This window comes from Salvia hispanica, chromosome 4 (assembly GCF_023119035.1).
Source record: "Salvia hispanica cultivar TCC Black 2014 chromosome 4, UniMelb_Shisp_WGS_1.0, whole genome shotgun sequence".
NCBI classification, from domain to species: domain Eukaryota; kingdom Viridiplantae; phylum Streptophyta; class Magnoliopsida; order Lamiales; family Lamiaceae; genus Salvia; species Salvia hispanica.
The window spans coordinates 37,039,194-37,056,704 of NC_062968.1; the positions used below are offsets into that span (position 1 = coordinate 37,039,194).

Here is a 17,511-nt window from a genome sequence, read left to right on the forward strand (position 1 = left end):
TGTATTAGTTTTGTTGGGGAGTGATCAATTGCTAACTACAATAATTTAAGGCCACATGATTTTAAAAAACGTGTGGTCTATAATTTGCCACGTATAATTTTTCGTTTTTATTAATTAAATCGAAAAAAAATGCGTAAAATTCTAGATTTTTTTCAAATTTTAACGCTCTGAACATATGCATATAGTATATCGTTGGAATCCTTATAAAATTATCTTTAATTTGATATATGTTATATGAATTTAAAGTGTTGGGATTTCTTTTAAAAGTTAGTTATAACTAACTTGACATTAATACCCCTATTGATTTTTATTGGAATTAATCTTATAGCCTTATTGACGTTTTTTGTTGATCGTATTGACATTTTGTGGTTGATGATCTAGGCCTTTAATTTGAATATCTAATGACTATTATTGAGTTGTAGTTAGCAATTAAGCATTGAGTTAGCAATATAACACTCCCCTAGTTTTGTTATTAGTTAATAGCAATACAAAAGAAGTGACATAGTAAATTCATAATAATTTTTCACATTATTTCAAACTTATTAAAATAAATATACAATTTTTAATTAAAATATTGTTTTTATAATTTTTATGTCATTTAATTATCTGATTTTTTTTGGAGCTGCAACTAAAATTATTTTTTTATGTTAATTATTGATAGTCAATTACGTGATAGAAGATGGGTGCAAATAAATTTTTTAAGTGGTACTCCATATAATTGGATTATTAATTATTAATTACTTTCACTCAACTCACACACCACAACGCACGATTCAACCCTTAACTCCCACGCCGCTTCGACGCCACAGCCTCTCTCGACGCCGTCGCCGCCTCCATCGACGGCCGCCTACCTCGACACCTGACGACCGTCCCTGCTTCTCCTCCCACGGCTCTCTCTCTCTCTCTCTCTATCCCACAGTGCACATCTTAATTTTGCCTAATCTAAATTTTGCCTGTTCAGTTACTTGCTTGTGGGTGTGGTGTTCCCTCATATATTGAATAGGATGAAAGAGGAGCACCAATTCTAGCGTGTATGGCTAAATGGTTCTAGTTTATGTTGGATCAATTCTAATGGGGAATTTTTGTTTAGTTGGCAATTTTGCTTTATTAGGATTATTATTTGTTACTGATATCAGATTTTGATTAACCAGAGTGATGTTTTTGATGATATTTAGAAAGCCATCCTAAGAGTACATTAGGATTTATACAACAGAAAGTGGTGGTCATGCGCCTCCCCACGCGGCAGGGCTCGGAGATTGTGGTGGTCTACGTGCGACACCCATGGCTACCTCCACGCTTCTCTACTCCCATGGCAATGCTGCCGACTCGGACAGAAGTACGAGCTCTTCATCGAGCTCAACATTCATATGTGCGTCAATCTCCTTGGGTACATATGCTTTTTTCGTCTTCAATCGGTCAATTCTAGCAGTTTTTGAATGAATTTGGTTCGCAGAAAAGCATATAAAATTGATTAAGCAGATGCGATTTTCCGTTCACATTATGCTAAAACTCTTTTACTTTATTTGGATTCTGAGTTTCGTGCTCTAGGTTCATGCTCATCATTATAATTTGGAAACCTTTGAAAGTAAGAAAATTTCTCGAGATTGAATTTTTACCATAGGAATTGTGTGCTTTGCTACTGCTACATCTAGTGATAAATTATAGAATAGTTTGTACAATCTGTGAACTCATATATTCACATGTGAGTGTGTGTTTGGGTGTGTGTCACATATTGTAGAAAAGAATAACTTTGTGAAGCTTCTTTGAATATGATCAGGTATGACTACTCTGGATATGGGCAGTCGACTGGGACAGTGAGTGCTAGATCTGATGCTTTTTGTTGGATCTTTCTCTTGGAGCATATACTGTAACTGTGAAAAAGATGGTTATGTTGGTTTTTGTTTGTAGCCCAGTGAGCATAATACAAATGCGGTTATTGAAGCTGCTTTCAAGTGTTTGGAATACATCAAACATCTCAAGAAGTTTGTGGCAACAGTGGAGCGATCTCCATAGCACGGAACGAGCACGAGGAAGAGCATAGATATTTTTGATGCTCCGAGGAAGAGCAGCGACAGGAGGGAGAAGCCAAGGCGTAGTATGGACAAGCCCGGGAGATCAAATCACCAACCACAGAATGTTGATAGTTTTAGGATGTCGTTTGAGGGAGAAGCCAAGGCGCAGTTCATGTCCCAACAGTCCCATAACTCGAGTTATTCAGTTGTTCAGTCTCTAGTCATGATTATGAAGAATTATGAGTTTGACCTTTTTGAGATTCATTATTATCTATATTTTAAAGTTATGACAATATCGAACTTTATGTAATTTGAAAAATACTTATTAGTTTATCTATTATTATTTTTTGCTACAAAGAATTGTTGTTATTTATTTGTTGAGATGTTGGTTTGTAGTAAACAGGTTGTCGAAACTGGGCAAACAATAAAATAATTGATCCGTAATATAAATTTAAAGTTAGCAACGGAATAGCAATTGAAGTAAAATATAAATAAATAAAAAAAAAACTACAGTAGCGGAATATATCCGTTGCTAATCTCTTACTAATGAAATTCTGCTACTGATCCGCTAGTACTAGCAACGAATATATCTGTTGCTAAACTTGATTCATTTTCGTTTCTGTTTTGATTTCAACATTTAGTAGCGGATTTCGTCTGTTGGAAATCCGTTGCTAGGTCTTAGTAGCGGACTTTGTACGCTACAAGTGATTTGGCAGCGAGGTCTTTAGCGGCGGACAATATCCGCTACTAATCCGCTGCTAATATGATTTAGCAACGGAATTTAGTCATTTAGCAGCGGAATTTTCCGTTGCTAAATCGCGAGATTTTTGTAGTGACTAATACTAATTCCACCATGCACATTTTCTCTCACTCTCTCTTATTTTACCAATTTCATTAAAACTCGTATATATTGTTTACAATTTTATCTATTTTTATGAACGGAGGGAGTGTACCAGTAATATTTTATACCCTGAAATTCATACTCCATTTGCCTTTTAGAATCTTTTGTACCCTACTTTAATTTCTAGTTTTGGTAATTAGGATCTGATTTATTTGCTCAATTCTTCTCTCTTGATCGTTATACTTTTGCTTTTTTAAGTTTATCTCTTGTTTTACTTCTACTTTTTAGACTTGTCCCTTATCGCTATAAGCTATTAATTATTTCAACCTTTAGCTTTAATACTTCGAGAGGTTAGTCAAATCTAAGCCTTAATTAGGAAGTAAAGTCTTGATCCAAGTGTATGTCTAGATATTGATTGCCTATATTAGTTCAGTTTACTAGTTTTCCTTTTTACTTATGTCTAGGATTAATAGTTCCCACACCTAAATTGTGGAGCTCAAGGGCGTAATTTCTAAATCTAAACTCAATCTAAAGAGTGACGGTATTACCAAAAAAACCCTCAAAACTCAAGCTGAGTTAACAATTCAAATATTTCCACTTTGTGGATTACGTACTATACTTGTTAGGAGTTTGAATAGTGAGAATAAGTTTGTGGATTACGTACTATACTTGTTAGGATTACGTACAATCCAAATATTTCCACTTTGTGGATTACGTACAACCACAGAAAATCATATCTTCATATTGCACAGTCGAAATACGCCGAATCAAGATCTTGATGGATTGAACGATGGAATAAGTTTTCGTTGAAGAACGTATAGTAATATATATCAGCATACTAGCTCACCAAAACACTAATCGTATAGTTGGATTCAACTTTTTGAAGTCTTGACACCGTCTCCAACTACGTCTACACTCCCTACTCCTAGTTAAACCAGAGGTTATGTCCAATGAGTGATTGGATCCTCAGTAGTGGTTCATGGTTTTATTATTTTAGTGTTATATGAATGTGATTTAAATAAATAGCCTACTATCAGCGAGTTGTAGCATTTTTTTGGATTGATGAAAAAAATTGACTTGTATCTCATATTATCATATTTGAAGGGATGCCTTGGTGTCGTGGACGGAACCTAACAAGAAGATGTATCCGTCGTATAAGTATAAAAAACAACCGTTCTACATATTTTGGCAGCATACATACAATTGGTGACGAATTCGATCTTACCATTTCCAGTCACCGACGGCCAGTTCTTCATAATCAAGAAACGAAACAAATGTTTGGAATGAGCTTTTGTTTACCCGCACAATTATTTATGGTTAAATAACGATGCTATTAAACGATTTTACTAATATGAAGTGAGTATTTAGGAAACCTAATAGAGTAGTATTCTTTTTTTTTCAAAATGCGCGCATACCAAACCGTAGAAATTATGCACATTTTATTTTTGTTGTTTGAGCCTGCTAATATTGGGCCTACCTTTTCTATATCCAACTATATAACCTTTATTGCATCACAACTAACACAACTTTAGCCCATTTAATAAAATGATTGCTTAATTTGCTAGTCAAGTTTTATACCTAAACAAACTGTGAAACTAATTATTTTTCATATAATTCAAATATTATGTCTACATACTAATCTTTCTATTTTCCAGTCAATCCGTTCGTTTGAAAAATATAATAGAGGATCAATGCTATTGCTATCCATCAACTAAAGTTAACTAAAAAGAGGAGTAGTTAATATGATAGCATGATTTTGATAACAACAATTTTACAATAACATGGTCCAAATGTATCGGTTATTAAAGAACCAAACTTCCACTTGCATCGCCACCCTTAATTATTTACCCAACAATAGTTTGATATTGTCTGTTTTCGGTCAAGCTCATACGGATTTGTTTTTGGGTCACTCTCAGAACTGGTTGGAGTTGAATAGAAATTATATACGCCTTTCATTTCCTCAAACACTTGATGTGGGATAAGTTTGTACTCAACAAACTTGGGACTGGACAGAAATTATATACATCTTCCAACTTCCCTCAAACACCCGGTGTTGGGATATGTTTGTACTAAACAAACCTCCCCCTCAAATTGAGACCACATCAGGAACAGACAGACGCAGTCAACATATCGAGACATTACGGGCCAGACTCGAACTTGAGTCATCCAGGCCCAACCCTTTGGTCATAATGTGCCTGACCCATGTAACCTGGGCTCTAATACCACTTGTTTGGATTGTCGACTGCAACAATAGTTTGATATTGTCCGCTTTGGTCAAGTCTGCACGTATGTGTTTTAAGATCACTCTCAAAAAGTCCTCAAACTAATTGGAATTGGATATGAATTATTCTAACACCTTATACAATTGCATTACTCAATAGTAGATGTGTTCTATAAGTAGTCAGGTATAGCAATTGAATGCGCCAGATATTGTAGACTAGTCCAGTCAATTTGATATCTGCACGCTTGAGTTATATAGTCAAAAACTTATAGCTAGTACTAGTACTAGTACTTGTGGTAGTATTTAATTGATTTGTAGGGAGACCAATTTGTTGACGAGTGAAGGTGCATTTGTTCCATTAAATATTACTCCACGCATGTCTATAAGATGAACCATTTAAGCCCTATGTTGCACAAACTGACCAATCCATATTTTACTTGTTGGCCTATAGTATGAATTTATATTCAGAGGGTGGACTCCATTACCTAGTGAGATTAAAAATTTAAAACATTTGAATTTTTGAAAGCTACTTATAGATTAGTAATAATCTCTCTCTATCCGCGAATAAGAGTCTCGATTCATAATTATTATAAATGGTAAAAAGACTCTCACATTCCACTATCTCATTCATTTCACATAGCATTTAAAACTAATATATAACATTTATTCCACTAACTTTCTTCCACTCATTTTTTTTACATTTCTTAAAACCCGTGCCAGAAAAATATGAGACTCTTATTCACGGATGGAGGGAGTAATTAACTGGTTATAGTAAATTAGTTGCCGAGAATATCCATTGCTTCAAACCACGAGGAAAGGAAACTTCGCTCTAGCTACTTGTTGAATCAATAATCTAATCGATCACTCAAAAGTCCTTTTTTATTAATAAACATTTATAGTCATTTTTTATTAATAAACATTTATAATCTAATCAAGATGTATACGACTGAACCTGAATCCTAATTGTTCGGCTGACAACCCATTTTGATATAATCTTAGTTTTAGTTTGTGAGATTAAATTAGATAGCATTAAGAAAAGAAGAGAGCATCATATTCAAACCGAATTAATGTGATTTGGCGCATTACATGTTATAATGTTAATAAAAATAAAATAAAAAGGTATACATGGAGCATGTGGGTTGATTGATGGCCCCATGAAAACTATGAAACGGGCCGTGACGGACTCAACAAGAAGTGGCCAACTGTACTTTTTATAATTTTCTTTATTAATTACAATAATTAATGTACACCCTTGTCTTGCAAACAAATTTCAATAACAATTCTTTTGCATTATTGATGTTTTCCATCCTCAACAGATTTTGTTTTTTGTTGAGTTGGGACCCCTACCCACCACCCACCCAAGGAAAGAAAGAATCCCCCAATTTGAATTAAAAATTGCTACCTATAATTGCTTCTTTTTGGGACAAGGACCCCAAAATGTGAGTTGTATTTAGGAGTAAATTATGAGCCTTAATTTAAATTTGAAGAAAAGTATTAGGCAAAAAGAAAGAATTATGACCTAAAAGGAGCCCTTTGAGGAATGCCTTTTCTTCTTGATCTTGAAGGTGGAGGGGGCGTGGGCGGGTATATGTCTTGTTGTGACCCCTCACGCAATTCCCCCTCTTCATCTCTCTCCATGTATGATGCCGATGCCGATGTCGATGTTCCTTCGCTAATTAACCCATTTCCCTTTATCCCTACAACCTATATACAAATACATCAATACTAGTAGTATTAGATAAATGATGATGATAATGAAACACGCATTAGATAACAAAAAAAAAGATGACATTGACTGGAATGAGTTGGTTATGCAATGAAAAGGATGGAGATGATGATCATCATCGTTCATTCTTTATCAATGGCGGAATTGGCAATTGGGATTTAGAGGGAGAAGGTGCTGACCTTGCATCCCAAAGAGCAGAAGAGGAATGTGTCCAAGAGGCTTCTCCCGCAGATTTGGCAGAGATGAGAGACGGCCTTGCCGCCTTTCGGCTGAGGCCTCTCGTTGAGGAACAAAACCCTTGCGCTGTTTATTACATATGTCTGAACTCCGCTTATGTCCAAAACCTTCTGAATCTCCGAAACCCTCACCACATCGTGGTACGAAGATCTCCGTATCTACAACATTGTTCGAATTTCCATCATTGTCATCAGTGTTACTAACATTCAACCAAATTCATAATGTCCGTGGAAAATAATGAATTCACCTGAATTACTTGATGGTCTTTGTGTTTGGAGGAGCGGCAGTAGTAGCAGAAGGCGTCGGCATTGCAGTCCAAGCAATACATGTTGCATTCGCCGCGGGCCGCGTCGCCGTGGATGCGGCAGTTGTTGAAGAAAGATGTGTTTAAGAGCCTCTCCAGCCACGGAGGAACCTGCATTGTTGTACCCTGCCACAACCCAATCAATTAATTAACCAAAACTTTAATTAAAGTGAATACAATTATACACAGGCATTACCATAATCAAATATGGATTCCTCCAATGATGAAGAAGAAGAAGAAGAAGAGAAGAGAGGAGAGAGAGGGGAGGGAGAAGGCCTAACCTAAACAACCAGCAACTTAAAAATCAACAACAAAACTACACCTAAGCGAAGGAAGGGACAAAAAGCCTAAATTATGATGAAATTAAAGATGGAGCGGTTAGGATCAGAAGGGGTGGCTCAGGATTTCGGTGGGCCGTTGGATGAGATGAAAGAGAGAGAGACAAGGGTTTGGCGCTTACGCTAACAATATTGTTTCTACGTAGACATGAAGGTGCGGCTACACCCCACGCTACAAAAGGGCTTGCAGTATTTGAATTCTCCAAAATACCCTTGACACTTCCCATATTTCACGCTTCACTAATAATGGGCATGAGATTTAGGCAGGATGTCACGTCCGAATCAAGATTTATAATCCAACGTAAGCTAATTAAACTACCAAATTCTTTTTTTTTTATTAATTTCCTAATTTCACTGTCACCAAGATATTCATATCCGCCTCTTCTTTTTTGGATCAATTTCGTTGGAGATGAATCACCTTCAAATTTAGATGTTATACGTAAATTAAATTAATATATTCACTTCGTCAAATAGTTTTTCTTCAAATTAAAGACCAGTATATATCTTACTATATGTACATATCAATCAATGATTATTTATAAAATTGTTAGAAGATATTATTTCAATTAAACGATGATAATGTATTGTGTCGATATTAATATACACAATTGAGATGGATATAGTTGGAATTTAGTTATTTATACAATGAACATTAATATTCGAAGGAGTATTTACCTACTTTCGATACCCATTTTTTGTGTGGTTTCTAGACTACATCAAATATTACGAATACTTTCCAGGGGCATATAGAGTTTTTAATAAATTAAAAAAATTATATGAATATTGATTTTATCAAGTGATTATACCTACCCTTTTGCCATGTCATCAAGGGCTCAAAACTCTCCAAAATAGGGATAAAAGCACTCTTGGGGTGGCTACTGCATTGACAAAACTTATCTACGAGGATTGCCTAAGATAGTTAAATTGACTCTATTTTCTTTTTTTACATAAGAACCGGTATAATTAAAAATAACGACCGTGATTAATCAAATAAAGGCACTGAAAGGTGACTTCCACCAAATTATAAACAGACGATCGGATGGTCCGACGATGTTTCGTATTCAGACTAATGCTCCAAATTTATGCAAATATTCATTCAGTTACGTACGTGTGACATACAATTTTTTATAAAATCAAAGGTTAATAACCCTGTTGATATAATTAATCAAGTTTTTGCTTTAATATACATGATCTACCATTTTTTGTGATCTAATAAGAAAACGTTCATTTTCCACGCAAAATTTTGAATGTTATGAAATCTAATAATGACAAAATCATCATTTTGTTTCCAGTAATTTGCCTCACTATTGTTCCATATTAATGAATCATGGTTCCAAGTTGTGTGGCCATTGATTGGATTTACGTACTAAATTAAAAAGCTCGTTCATATTAAGAAAAATGATGTTGATTAATGTAAAAAATATTTAATTTTATGAATTATAGATTTAATGTGCATAAGATAATTCATGAAAGCTTTGTTATAAGAGAAGATGCAAAGCCATCAATTATATATTTCGCACACATATCAGGCTAAAGATGAAAACGAAAAAAGAAGAATGGGAATCTATAACTGGTTGAATTCAAGAAACAAGTATGAAGATATGAGCAGGAAAGAATACATCTTTATTGTTGCCGGCACTATCAAGTTTGGCACAAAACTAAGACCATTGGGATTGACAATATAGTATAAACAAATAGAGAATACATAGCACTCTTCAATCTTCCATTATAGTTATCTTCACTCCTCATTATGCCTAATGTGTGAATTAATTAATCAAACATTATGTCTTATTATGCCACTACTAGTACATACATACTTCTCAATACATATTTTGTTTGTTCATTGTAATACAATATTTGTAGTGGTATATCATTTCTTATTATCCATAATATATCAAACTAAATAGACATAAGTTTACTATGCTACCATGATAAATTACAAATGTTTATGTGCGTGAAATCAACTTCTTAACTATCAATCATTTTTCTTCAGAAAAAATCTAATCGTTCCCAGTCGATCATTAATTGACCTCTAATAATAAGTAGTACTAGTATGTTATTAAAATTTAAACACTAACTTAGTATAAGTATAGAATTGTGTTATATTAAATGAAGATTTTGAATTCTGACTTTAAGACATGCAACCGCATATATACAAATTAAATTATGAATCACGCGCACATTTACTTGTTTCATCATATAATGAATTGTGAATCTAATAGGGTACTTAATTAGATCTCGCTGAGGAAGAAAATATATGAAATATTAAAAATGGCAAGCACACATAATAATAGTAATACTTACTCCCTCCGTCCCACTTTAGGAGTCCCGATTGAGTTTGGCACGGGTTTTAAGAAATATAAGAGAAAGTTGGTGACAAAAGTTAATGGAATGTGGGTCCTACTTTTATATATTAATTTTATAATAAAAATTGAGTGTAAAAAGGTGAGTGGAATGTGAGGCCTATTACCAATTATAGAATATTCCAACCGGGACTCTTAAAGTGAGACATCAAAAAGTAATAAACTGGGACTCCTAAAGTGGGACGGAGGGAGTATTTAATTTTAAAGAATAAAATGAATCATGCCTCACAATATTTTTATATTCTAAATTGTGCTTTATTGTCAAGAATGTTTAGTTGCATGTTTAGTGTATTTGATGTGATAAGTAAGAGGTACTTATGGTGATAGGGGTGCGTTAAAATGATAACAACTCTTAAAATAACATCATACCACCATTCATAGCTAATCCTTTGTACACGTGGACGAATAATAAGCTGTCATATAGTAATAAAAAAAATGCTCAAGTGCAAAAATCTCGGCAAGCAATATCCAACACGCTATATACATCAATCTATAGATCGTTGTGTAGAGTTTATAATATTGTTGTGTAGCGTTTATAATATTGCTGGATATGTAGTGTTCACAGTGTCATTTTAAGAGGTGTTGTCATTTTAACAAAACCTATGGTGATATCTTTATTCACAAAATTTGATATTAGTATAGTAGTAACTCAAAAATACCTGAAAATTAATAGTGAGAGATATATGTAGGTGGTATATGTATACATGATGTTTCCGTCATAAAAGGAAAAATCATTTACACAATAAAAAAAATAGAAAAAAGAGTTTAATTATTGCTGGGTCGGAACTATGTGAAAATAGTACTCCACTAAGTAAAAATTAGTTTAAATTATTCAAACTCCTAAACAAGATGACTATTCAATAATATGTACTGTATGTGCAACAACTACTTTATGTGATTAGCAAGGGAGCGATACTGACAAACATATGGGAACATGCGTGATGCGACAATGTACACTCGGAATTAGTGCCTAACTACATGTTAACTTTAATTATTCCACAATAATTAGTTAAGTTTAATAATCCAAACTTCGTGCTATAGAGACATTTTATCTTTTATATAAGATCCTTAACAACAAAACAATAAGTAATTATTTGATCAACAATCATTGAAATGTTGTTCATGATTGGTCCTATGGGTCTATGACCAATGATCATAGAAAAAATGATGAATGGGACGTGTCCCTTCTTTTATTATAGCATAATTTCTAGAAATATTATGTGACTATAAATAAGGAGTAGTAAATTTGGTCAAGATTTCTAAGAATGTGGTGGTATTATACTAAAAAACACTAGGATCTTGTGGTGAGATATATTCAATTCTATTGCCAAGTATACGAGAAATGAAATCATTAATCAATCAACATATTGTGTTGGATAAGTAACATATGCATAATTCAGAGAATTTTCTAATAATGTTGGATTTAAATCACTTACTTAATCGTCGACTTTGCAAATTGACTGTGAGCCACTTTGGGCCCTTTTGCAGGCTAAATAAGATTGGGCCGAATCAACAACCAGACTAATCTTTTTTAACAAAGTACATGTTCACCAATATTCCACCTTTAAACAACCCCTCGTATTTTCCCGGCAATCAAAACAAAAATATAAAGAAACCTTTGCCATTAGGAAAAAACGGTCATAATTAGTGATATTAAAGAGTAAATTCGACAAAATTATATCTCATGATTAATTATATATTATAGTTAATTTATAAAATTGAATCTCATAATTTAAATCCAGATAGATAATCATATACTAATAATTACTACTAACTAAAATAATCTCACAACATAATCCTATATTGATAATCAGAGATTTAATCAAATGCAAATTCTAAATATCGAACAAGCTTCGGGCTATGATCTGGACTGTCAGAAAATGTCAACATACGACAAATAATAGCAAAAAAAATGTCAATACAATGTCAATGATTGATGTTGTGTTAACATTTTTTTTGCTGTTATTTTGTTATCTATTGACATTTACTAACGGTGCAAATCATAGTTTGGTGTTTGTACAATATTTAAAATTTGCATTGTATCACTATCCTTGATAATCATATGATAATGAATCATGACAATCGAACTTCACCTAAATGATAAATATTGTAATACCGCCATCAAAAAAATAGTCTTAATTGTAAATAACATGAGTTTTATTGCAAAAATTGATAAAGTAAAATAACGGTAGAGAAAAAAAATGGTTGAAATGTTATTAACATAGAATGAAACTAACTAGAGAGAATAAACTTATTACAAATAGACAAACATTAATTATGTGAATGGCGAAAAAAGAAATAAGACTAATTTTTAACATAAAAGTAAAATAATACTAATTTTTAAAATTTAAATAAAACTAAAATAAATAAATCAATAAAGAATCCTTAATTAACAAATTTATTACTATTATACAATGTCATTACTAAGCCTATTCCATAGCACAAAATAAATACCTAAATTAGCAAATGCTCAATACATTAATTAAGTTTAAAATAAAAAGTAAAATATAAAGTTCAACAAAAAATAAGAAATTAAAAACACTTTATATTACTATACTCACTTCGTGACTTCGTTATAGGTAGTCTTTTTCTTTTCTTTTCCTTTCCCACAAAATTAACTATGTCTATATTTGGTACTCTTATGTTTTTCTGATAAATTTTTTACGTGGTGAGTCTCATTTACCACTAACTATACTTCAATTACCCTCCGTCCCATGTTACTTGAGGCGTTTCTTTTCAGCATGGGAATTTGAGAAAGTTGTGTTTAGTGAGTTAAATAAGTAAAAGAGATGACCAATTGAAGATGACATATTTTCCCTTTTATTCACTCTCTCTTACTTTATTGTCACCACTTAACACACAAAATAAAGTTATATAATATCTCGTGCCACCCAAGGAATGAGTCATCTTCCTTAGGACGGAGGGAGTAGATGAGAGAATAAAGTAAGAAAGACTAAAATTTAAAAAAAAGAGAATAAAGTGGGTGTGATTCAATGTATTGTTTTTAGCCAAAAAAAAAATGAGTCAAGTAACTTGAAACAACCCAAAATGGAATACGACTCAACTAACTTGGGACAAAGGGAGTATGTATTTCTTTTCTCTCTCTATTTTTTTGAATTTTTATGGGGTTTGGGGCAGAATGTTGTGGAGCAGCGGACGACTAAAGAGCTTTTACTGCGACACTCATCTAATGTCAATAGGGTACGTTGTTGTGATTCCTATTAGGGGTGGGTAAACAGTTTTTGGTTATTCGGTTAATCGAGAATCAAACTGAAATCGGTCGACCGATAATTGAAATTCACGGTGTTCGGGTCGATACCAAAATCAAACAGTTTACTATCTACATATTCCTACTCACCTTGTCAAACTCAAGTTTGACATTTTAGTTCATACCAGAGGAGGAAAGGTCGACATCAAGAAACAATTTCACACCTTGCTCGATGATCTAAATCCTTCCACAACTTATTCGGTCATCAAAGTTCATTGCATTCATGTTTATGAAGCTACCGCTCATGGAGCCAAACCAATGTCCTTAGTTTATAGTGTGTTTTTCATTACCGTGCGATATGTTGTTTAATGCATATTGTTTTATGTTTGTATGCAAATAAGTATATAAAATCATTAATTATAGTCTTTTTTTTTCCCTGGGGCGTTAGTATTGAAGCAACTTTTCCGTGAAGTTTACACGAGAGGTTTGGTGCAATACTTAAGAAAGTGAGGATTTTTTGTACAATTTCAAGTTTATTATTTATTATATTTTCATTGCGGTTTTGTAAGTGCATCCGGGAAATATTCAGTCCGGAGTATCTACGGAAGCCAACCTTCGAAGACTCCCAGAGACTGCTAGATATGCACGGTTCAGTGCACGATTTCTCAGGGATGATGGGCAGCATTGATTGCATGCACTGGGAATGGAGAAACTGCCCGGTGGCGTGGAAAGGCCAGTTCACTATTGGATTCAAAGGCAGACATCCCTCGATAATCCTAGAAGTCGTGGCCGACTACTGTTTGCGGATCTGGCATGCGTATTTCGGTGGCCGACTATAAATATAATTATCATCACTTTAAAATTTACATTAAATATAGTACTATGATTAAACTCCATGATAATTAGTAATGGAAGCACCGTGTACGGAATAAGTATTTTCAACAAGAAAACTCCACGAGAATTAAAAATAGTACTACAATATATTGAATTAGGTATTTTTTTACCAACAAAATTCTTAACGTTTAACCCTGTCAAGCATGTCAGCCTGCAAAAGAAAAAAACTTCTTAGAAATAGAACATGACTCTTATCCTAGGAATCACAAAAGACCAAGATGAAGAAAAACAATTTACCTAATGCATCTAAAAGTCAAAAACATATATGGGATCCATTTCAATCATTCCACCAACAGTTTTTCGAAATGATACGTTCAAATGGTTCTCCCAAACATATCCTCTTAGTTTAACAAAGTTATATCCTCTGACAATTCAAACTCCATTATGTATGATAATCCATCGAAAGTGCTTTCGATCAGAAGTGGTTTAAAGTTTAAACAAATTAAAATAGGTCACAAATGAATACCGTTCCAAAAAAAAAAAAATCAATAGCCTCAGTATGAGAAAATGTTACCATCCCATCTACCATGGGTTTGTATTATTTCATCTGCTCCATCTACTATACCTAGTGACTTATGAGTTAATAAACACGTAGTGAATAAATACCACATAAGATAATTAAAGATGAGAAAGTAGTACCGATTAGTAGGTAAGAGACTTCATTCAATGGATCAGGGTATCTCCGACCACCAATAAAAATCAAAACATTATTCATATGCTCTAAAACTTGTTCAATCAAACTTACTCCTGAAGATGGTTTGCAATTTCAAGAATATGAAAAACATCATAAAAGTTCCAATGATCTGAGAAACCACCAAAGACAAACAACCTATTTCCTAAACAAAGTGATGTGTGCCCAACACGAGGTGATAAAAGTTGGCCAAAAGTGTCCAGCTCGGACCAAATATAATGATCTATTGTTCAAAGAGGAAATATAATCATAAAAGTGTAAATTTAATTACCAAACATAATTTTATAAGAATCTACTCTGATTGTTAATTGACTGTCAACAAAGGATCCTCAATATACATGTATCAAGTGTGTGTACTTATTTGCAGAGTCTTGGCCCTCAACAACAATGATTTGGTTCCTCCTCCAAGATGTGAAAGTATGAGCAAACCTTGCACTTGGAGGATTACCATCTGTGTGTTTATACGTTGCTAGAAATAATAATCTCCAAACAAAAAAGAACATAAGCTTGAATATATGACTTTTGGTAATTCTGACAGGATAATATTTCATTCATACCAGTATGAAACATATAAACATTGTTGTAAAATACTTCATTGTCGTTAAGGATGCTACGTCCCCAAAAATAAAAAAGTTTTTTATCAATAAGTACGGCACCATGGCCTTCTCTTGGTTAAGGAACATCACCTGTAACGAATGGTGTGATCCACCTGTTGGAGTCTATAATGAGCAAAATTGTCGGTTTATAGACATTGAAGAATAAAAAACAAAAATATACTACTATAAAAGTATGTCTAAAACTCTAACTCAGGAAATTAATACAGAGAGAAACTGAGAGGATTGAAGTACAAGTTTTGAGGATATATAAATCCTTGAGTTGCCTTATTCCATCTGTATCACCAAAGACAAACAGATTTTGTCCAACTGCGGTGCAGCTGTGATTATCTCTTGGTGTAGGTAGTTGACCAAGCACAACAAGGCTACTCCAATGCATATTAACTGCATATAACAGTCAGAGAACAACTTTGATTCAAGCCATCTAAGAACAAATTTATTGGCCACACATTTTCCAGAATCAAGAATTTTGTTATATGACAATCAACTCAGGATAGACTTTACACATTAATAATATACGACCTAAAACAAAAAAAATGCTCAAAAATCATAAGACAATGTTCTCTTTTAAAGATGTACGCTGTGAGGAGAAGCTCATAAAACTTATATAGTACTACTCCTACTATAATTGAAGGATTAGACTTTTTTTTCCAAATTAATTTAAATTACCAGCACATATATTCTAGTGGAGACGGTCATTTTCTTGTTTTGGCTCATCTATATTGTTTGGTCAATCTAATAAGTATTATGTTTGAGTTACATAATATCGTGAAAGCATACATGGATTTAGATCCATAATCTTCAATGTTCTTAATGAATTTTTAAGTATGAAATTTGGTCGTATTTTGATCGTATTACTTGTCATCGGAGGGCTGCTCTTGTCATTCCATGTTGGAAATTATGTGCTCTACACTTACGCCTAAAAGACCTTGTCACCGAGGAAAAAAGAAGCCTGTCTCCAAGAAGAAGATGAAGAAAGAACGACTCAAGCAAGGCGTATCAGCTCCTGGAGAATAGACCTTTCAAACACCTTATGTTGTGAACTTTGTTGAGATACTGTTGCACCGTGTAGGCTTCTCGTTCAAATTTCCTAGCTGTTTTGTCATTAGACTAAATTGCATTTTTGCTTAAGACTTTGTCTAAATATGAAGTTGAACTATTTATACAAAAATCGTGAGGTCTGTCTAATAAAAAAAAGTATGAAATTTGGTCTTCCAAGTATTAACGTTTATCATAGGAAATGTATTCTGCATTCTATCGTAAAACTGATAGGAATGAGATTCTATCTATGTATTTATAGGTTATCATCTGGGGACCATAGCTCAGTTCTCTAACTTTATTATAGTCTAATTTCATCTAATTATCAATTCTTCCTTTTCTGATGAACTACACTGATGTGACAGTCAGTTTAAAACAAGTGGATAAAATGATATTGAGCAAAAATAAGAACATACTACATAGGGAAGTGATAAAATGCAAACTTATACATTGTACAAACTTAAAACTCCTCAACACAGCTTCAACACAGTTTCATTACAATATCAACACAGTGTAAAATTTCAAGATTTTAATGTCAACAAAGTATCAACACAATATCAACACAACATCAATCATTGACTACCGTTGAAATTTTGTTGACATTTTCCTGTTGATGTTTTTTTGTGATCTGTTGACATTTTTCAATGGTTCAGATCATAGTTTTGAGTTTGTACCATATTTAGAGTTTTCATTTGATCACATTCCTACTACGTAGATAGATATATGCATTTTTTTTTAATATTAGAACATATAAAATATCAGTCAAAACAAAAAAAATTATAGTTATGATAATAACATAAAGGCATTATGCTAATAAAGATTTTTTTAACACAATAATTCATTTCCATTAATAGCTTCAAATACAAAGATATAAGAACATATATAAGTTCAAAAGTCAAAATGATATTTCCAATCGAGGGCTGTCAAATCGTGCGAGTTGGATAGTTATCGGGTTAACCTATTATCGACCCAACCCAATAAGGTCAAACCCAACCCAAGCCAAAATCATCGGATTTTAACCCAA

At 33.2% G+C, this 17,511-nt stretch overlaps 1 protein-coding gene and 1 long non-coding RNA gene across 4 annotated transcripts; one reads left to right on the forward strand and one right to left on the reverse strand.

The window, feature by feature from the left end:
• The first annotated feature begins 1,124 nt into the window (after nt 1–1,124).
• LOC125218547 lies at nt 1,125–1,961 on the forward strand. 2 transcript variants are annotated; one of them, XR_007175973.1, is made up of 3 exons: nt 1,125–1,387; nt 1,778–1,814; nt 1,909–1,961. It is a non-coding gene; the product is annotated as an uncharacterized LOC125218547 (long non-coding RNA). The 2 variants fall into 2 exon arrangements; XR_007175974.1 differs by having other exon boundaries at nt 1,125–1,369.
• Nucleotides 1,962–6,342: 4,381 nt separating this feature from the next.
• LOC125224250 (protein RGF1 INDUCIBLE TRANSCRIPTION FACTOR 1-like) lies at nt 6,343–7,798 on the reverse strand. 2 transcript variants are annotated; one of them, XM_048127617.1, is made up of 4 exons: nt 7,623–7,798; nt 7,285–7,467; nt 6,980–7,195; nt 6,343–6,778 (listed from the first exon to the last, which is right to left on the reverse strand). In XM_048127617.1, the coding sequence occupies exons 2-4, from the start codon at nt 7,456–7,458 to the stop codon at nt 6,587–6,589; spliced, it is 582 nt and encodes a 193-aa protein (XP_047983574.1). In that variant the 5' UTR covers nt 7,459–7,467; nt 7,623–7,798; the 3' UTR covers nt 6,343–6,586. The 2 variants fall into 2 exon arrangements, with proteins under 2 accessions (XP_047983574.1, XP_047983573.1); XM_048127616.1 differs by having other exon boundaries at nt 7,538–7,633.
• Nucleotides 7,799–17,511: the final 9,713 nt, after the last annotated feature.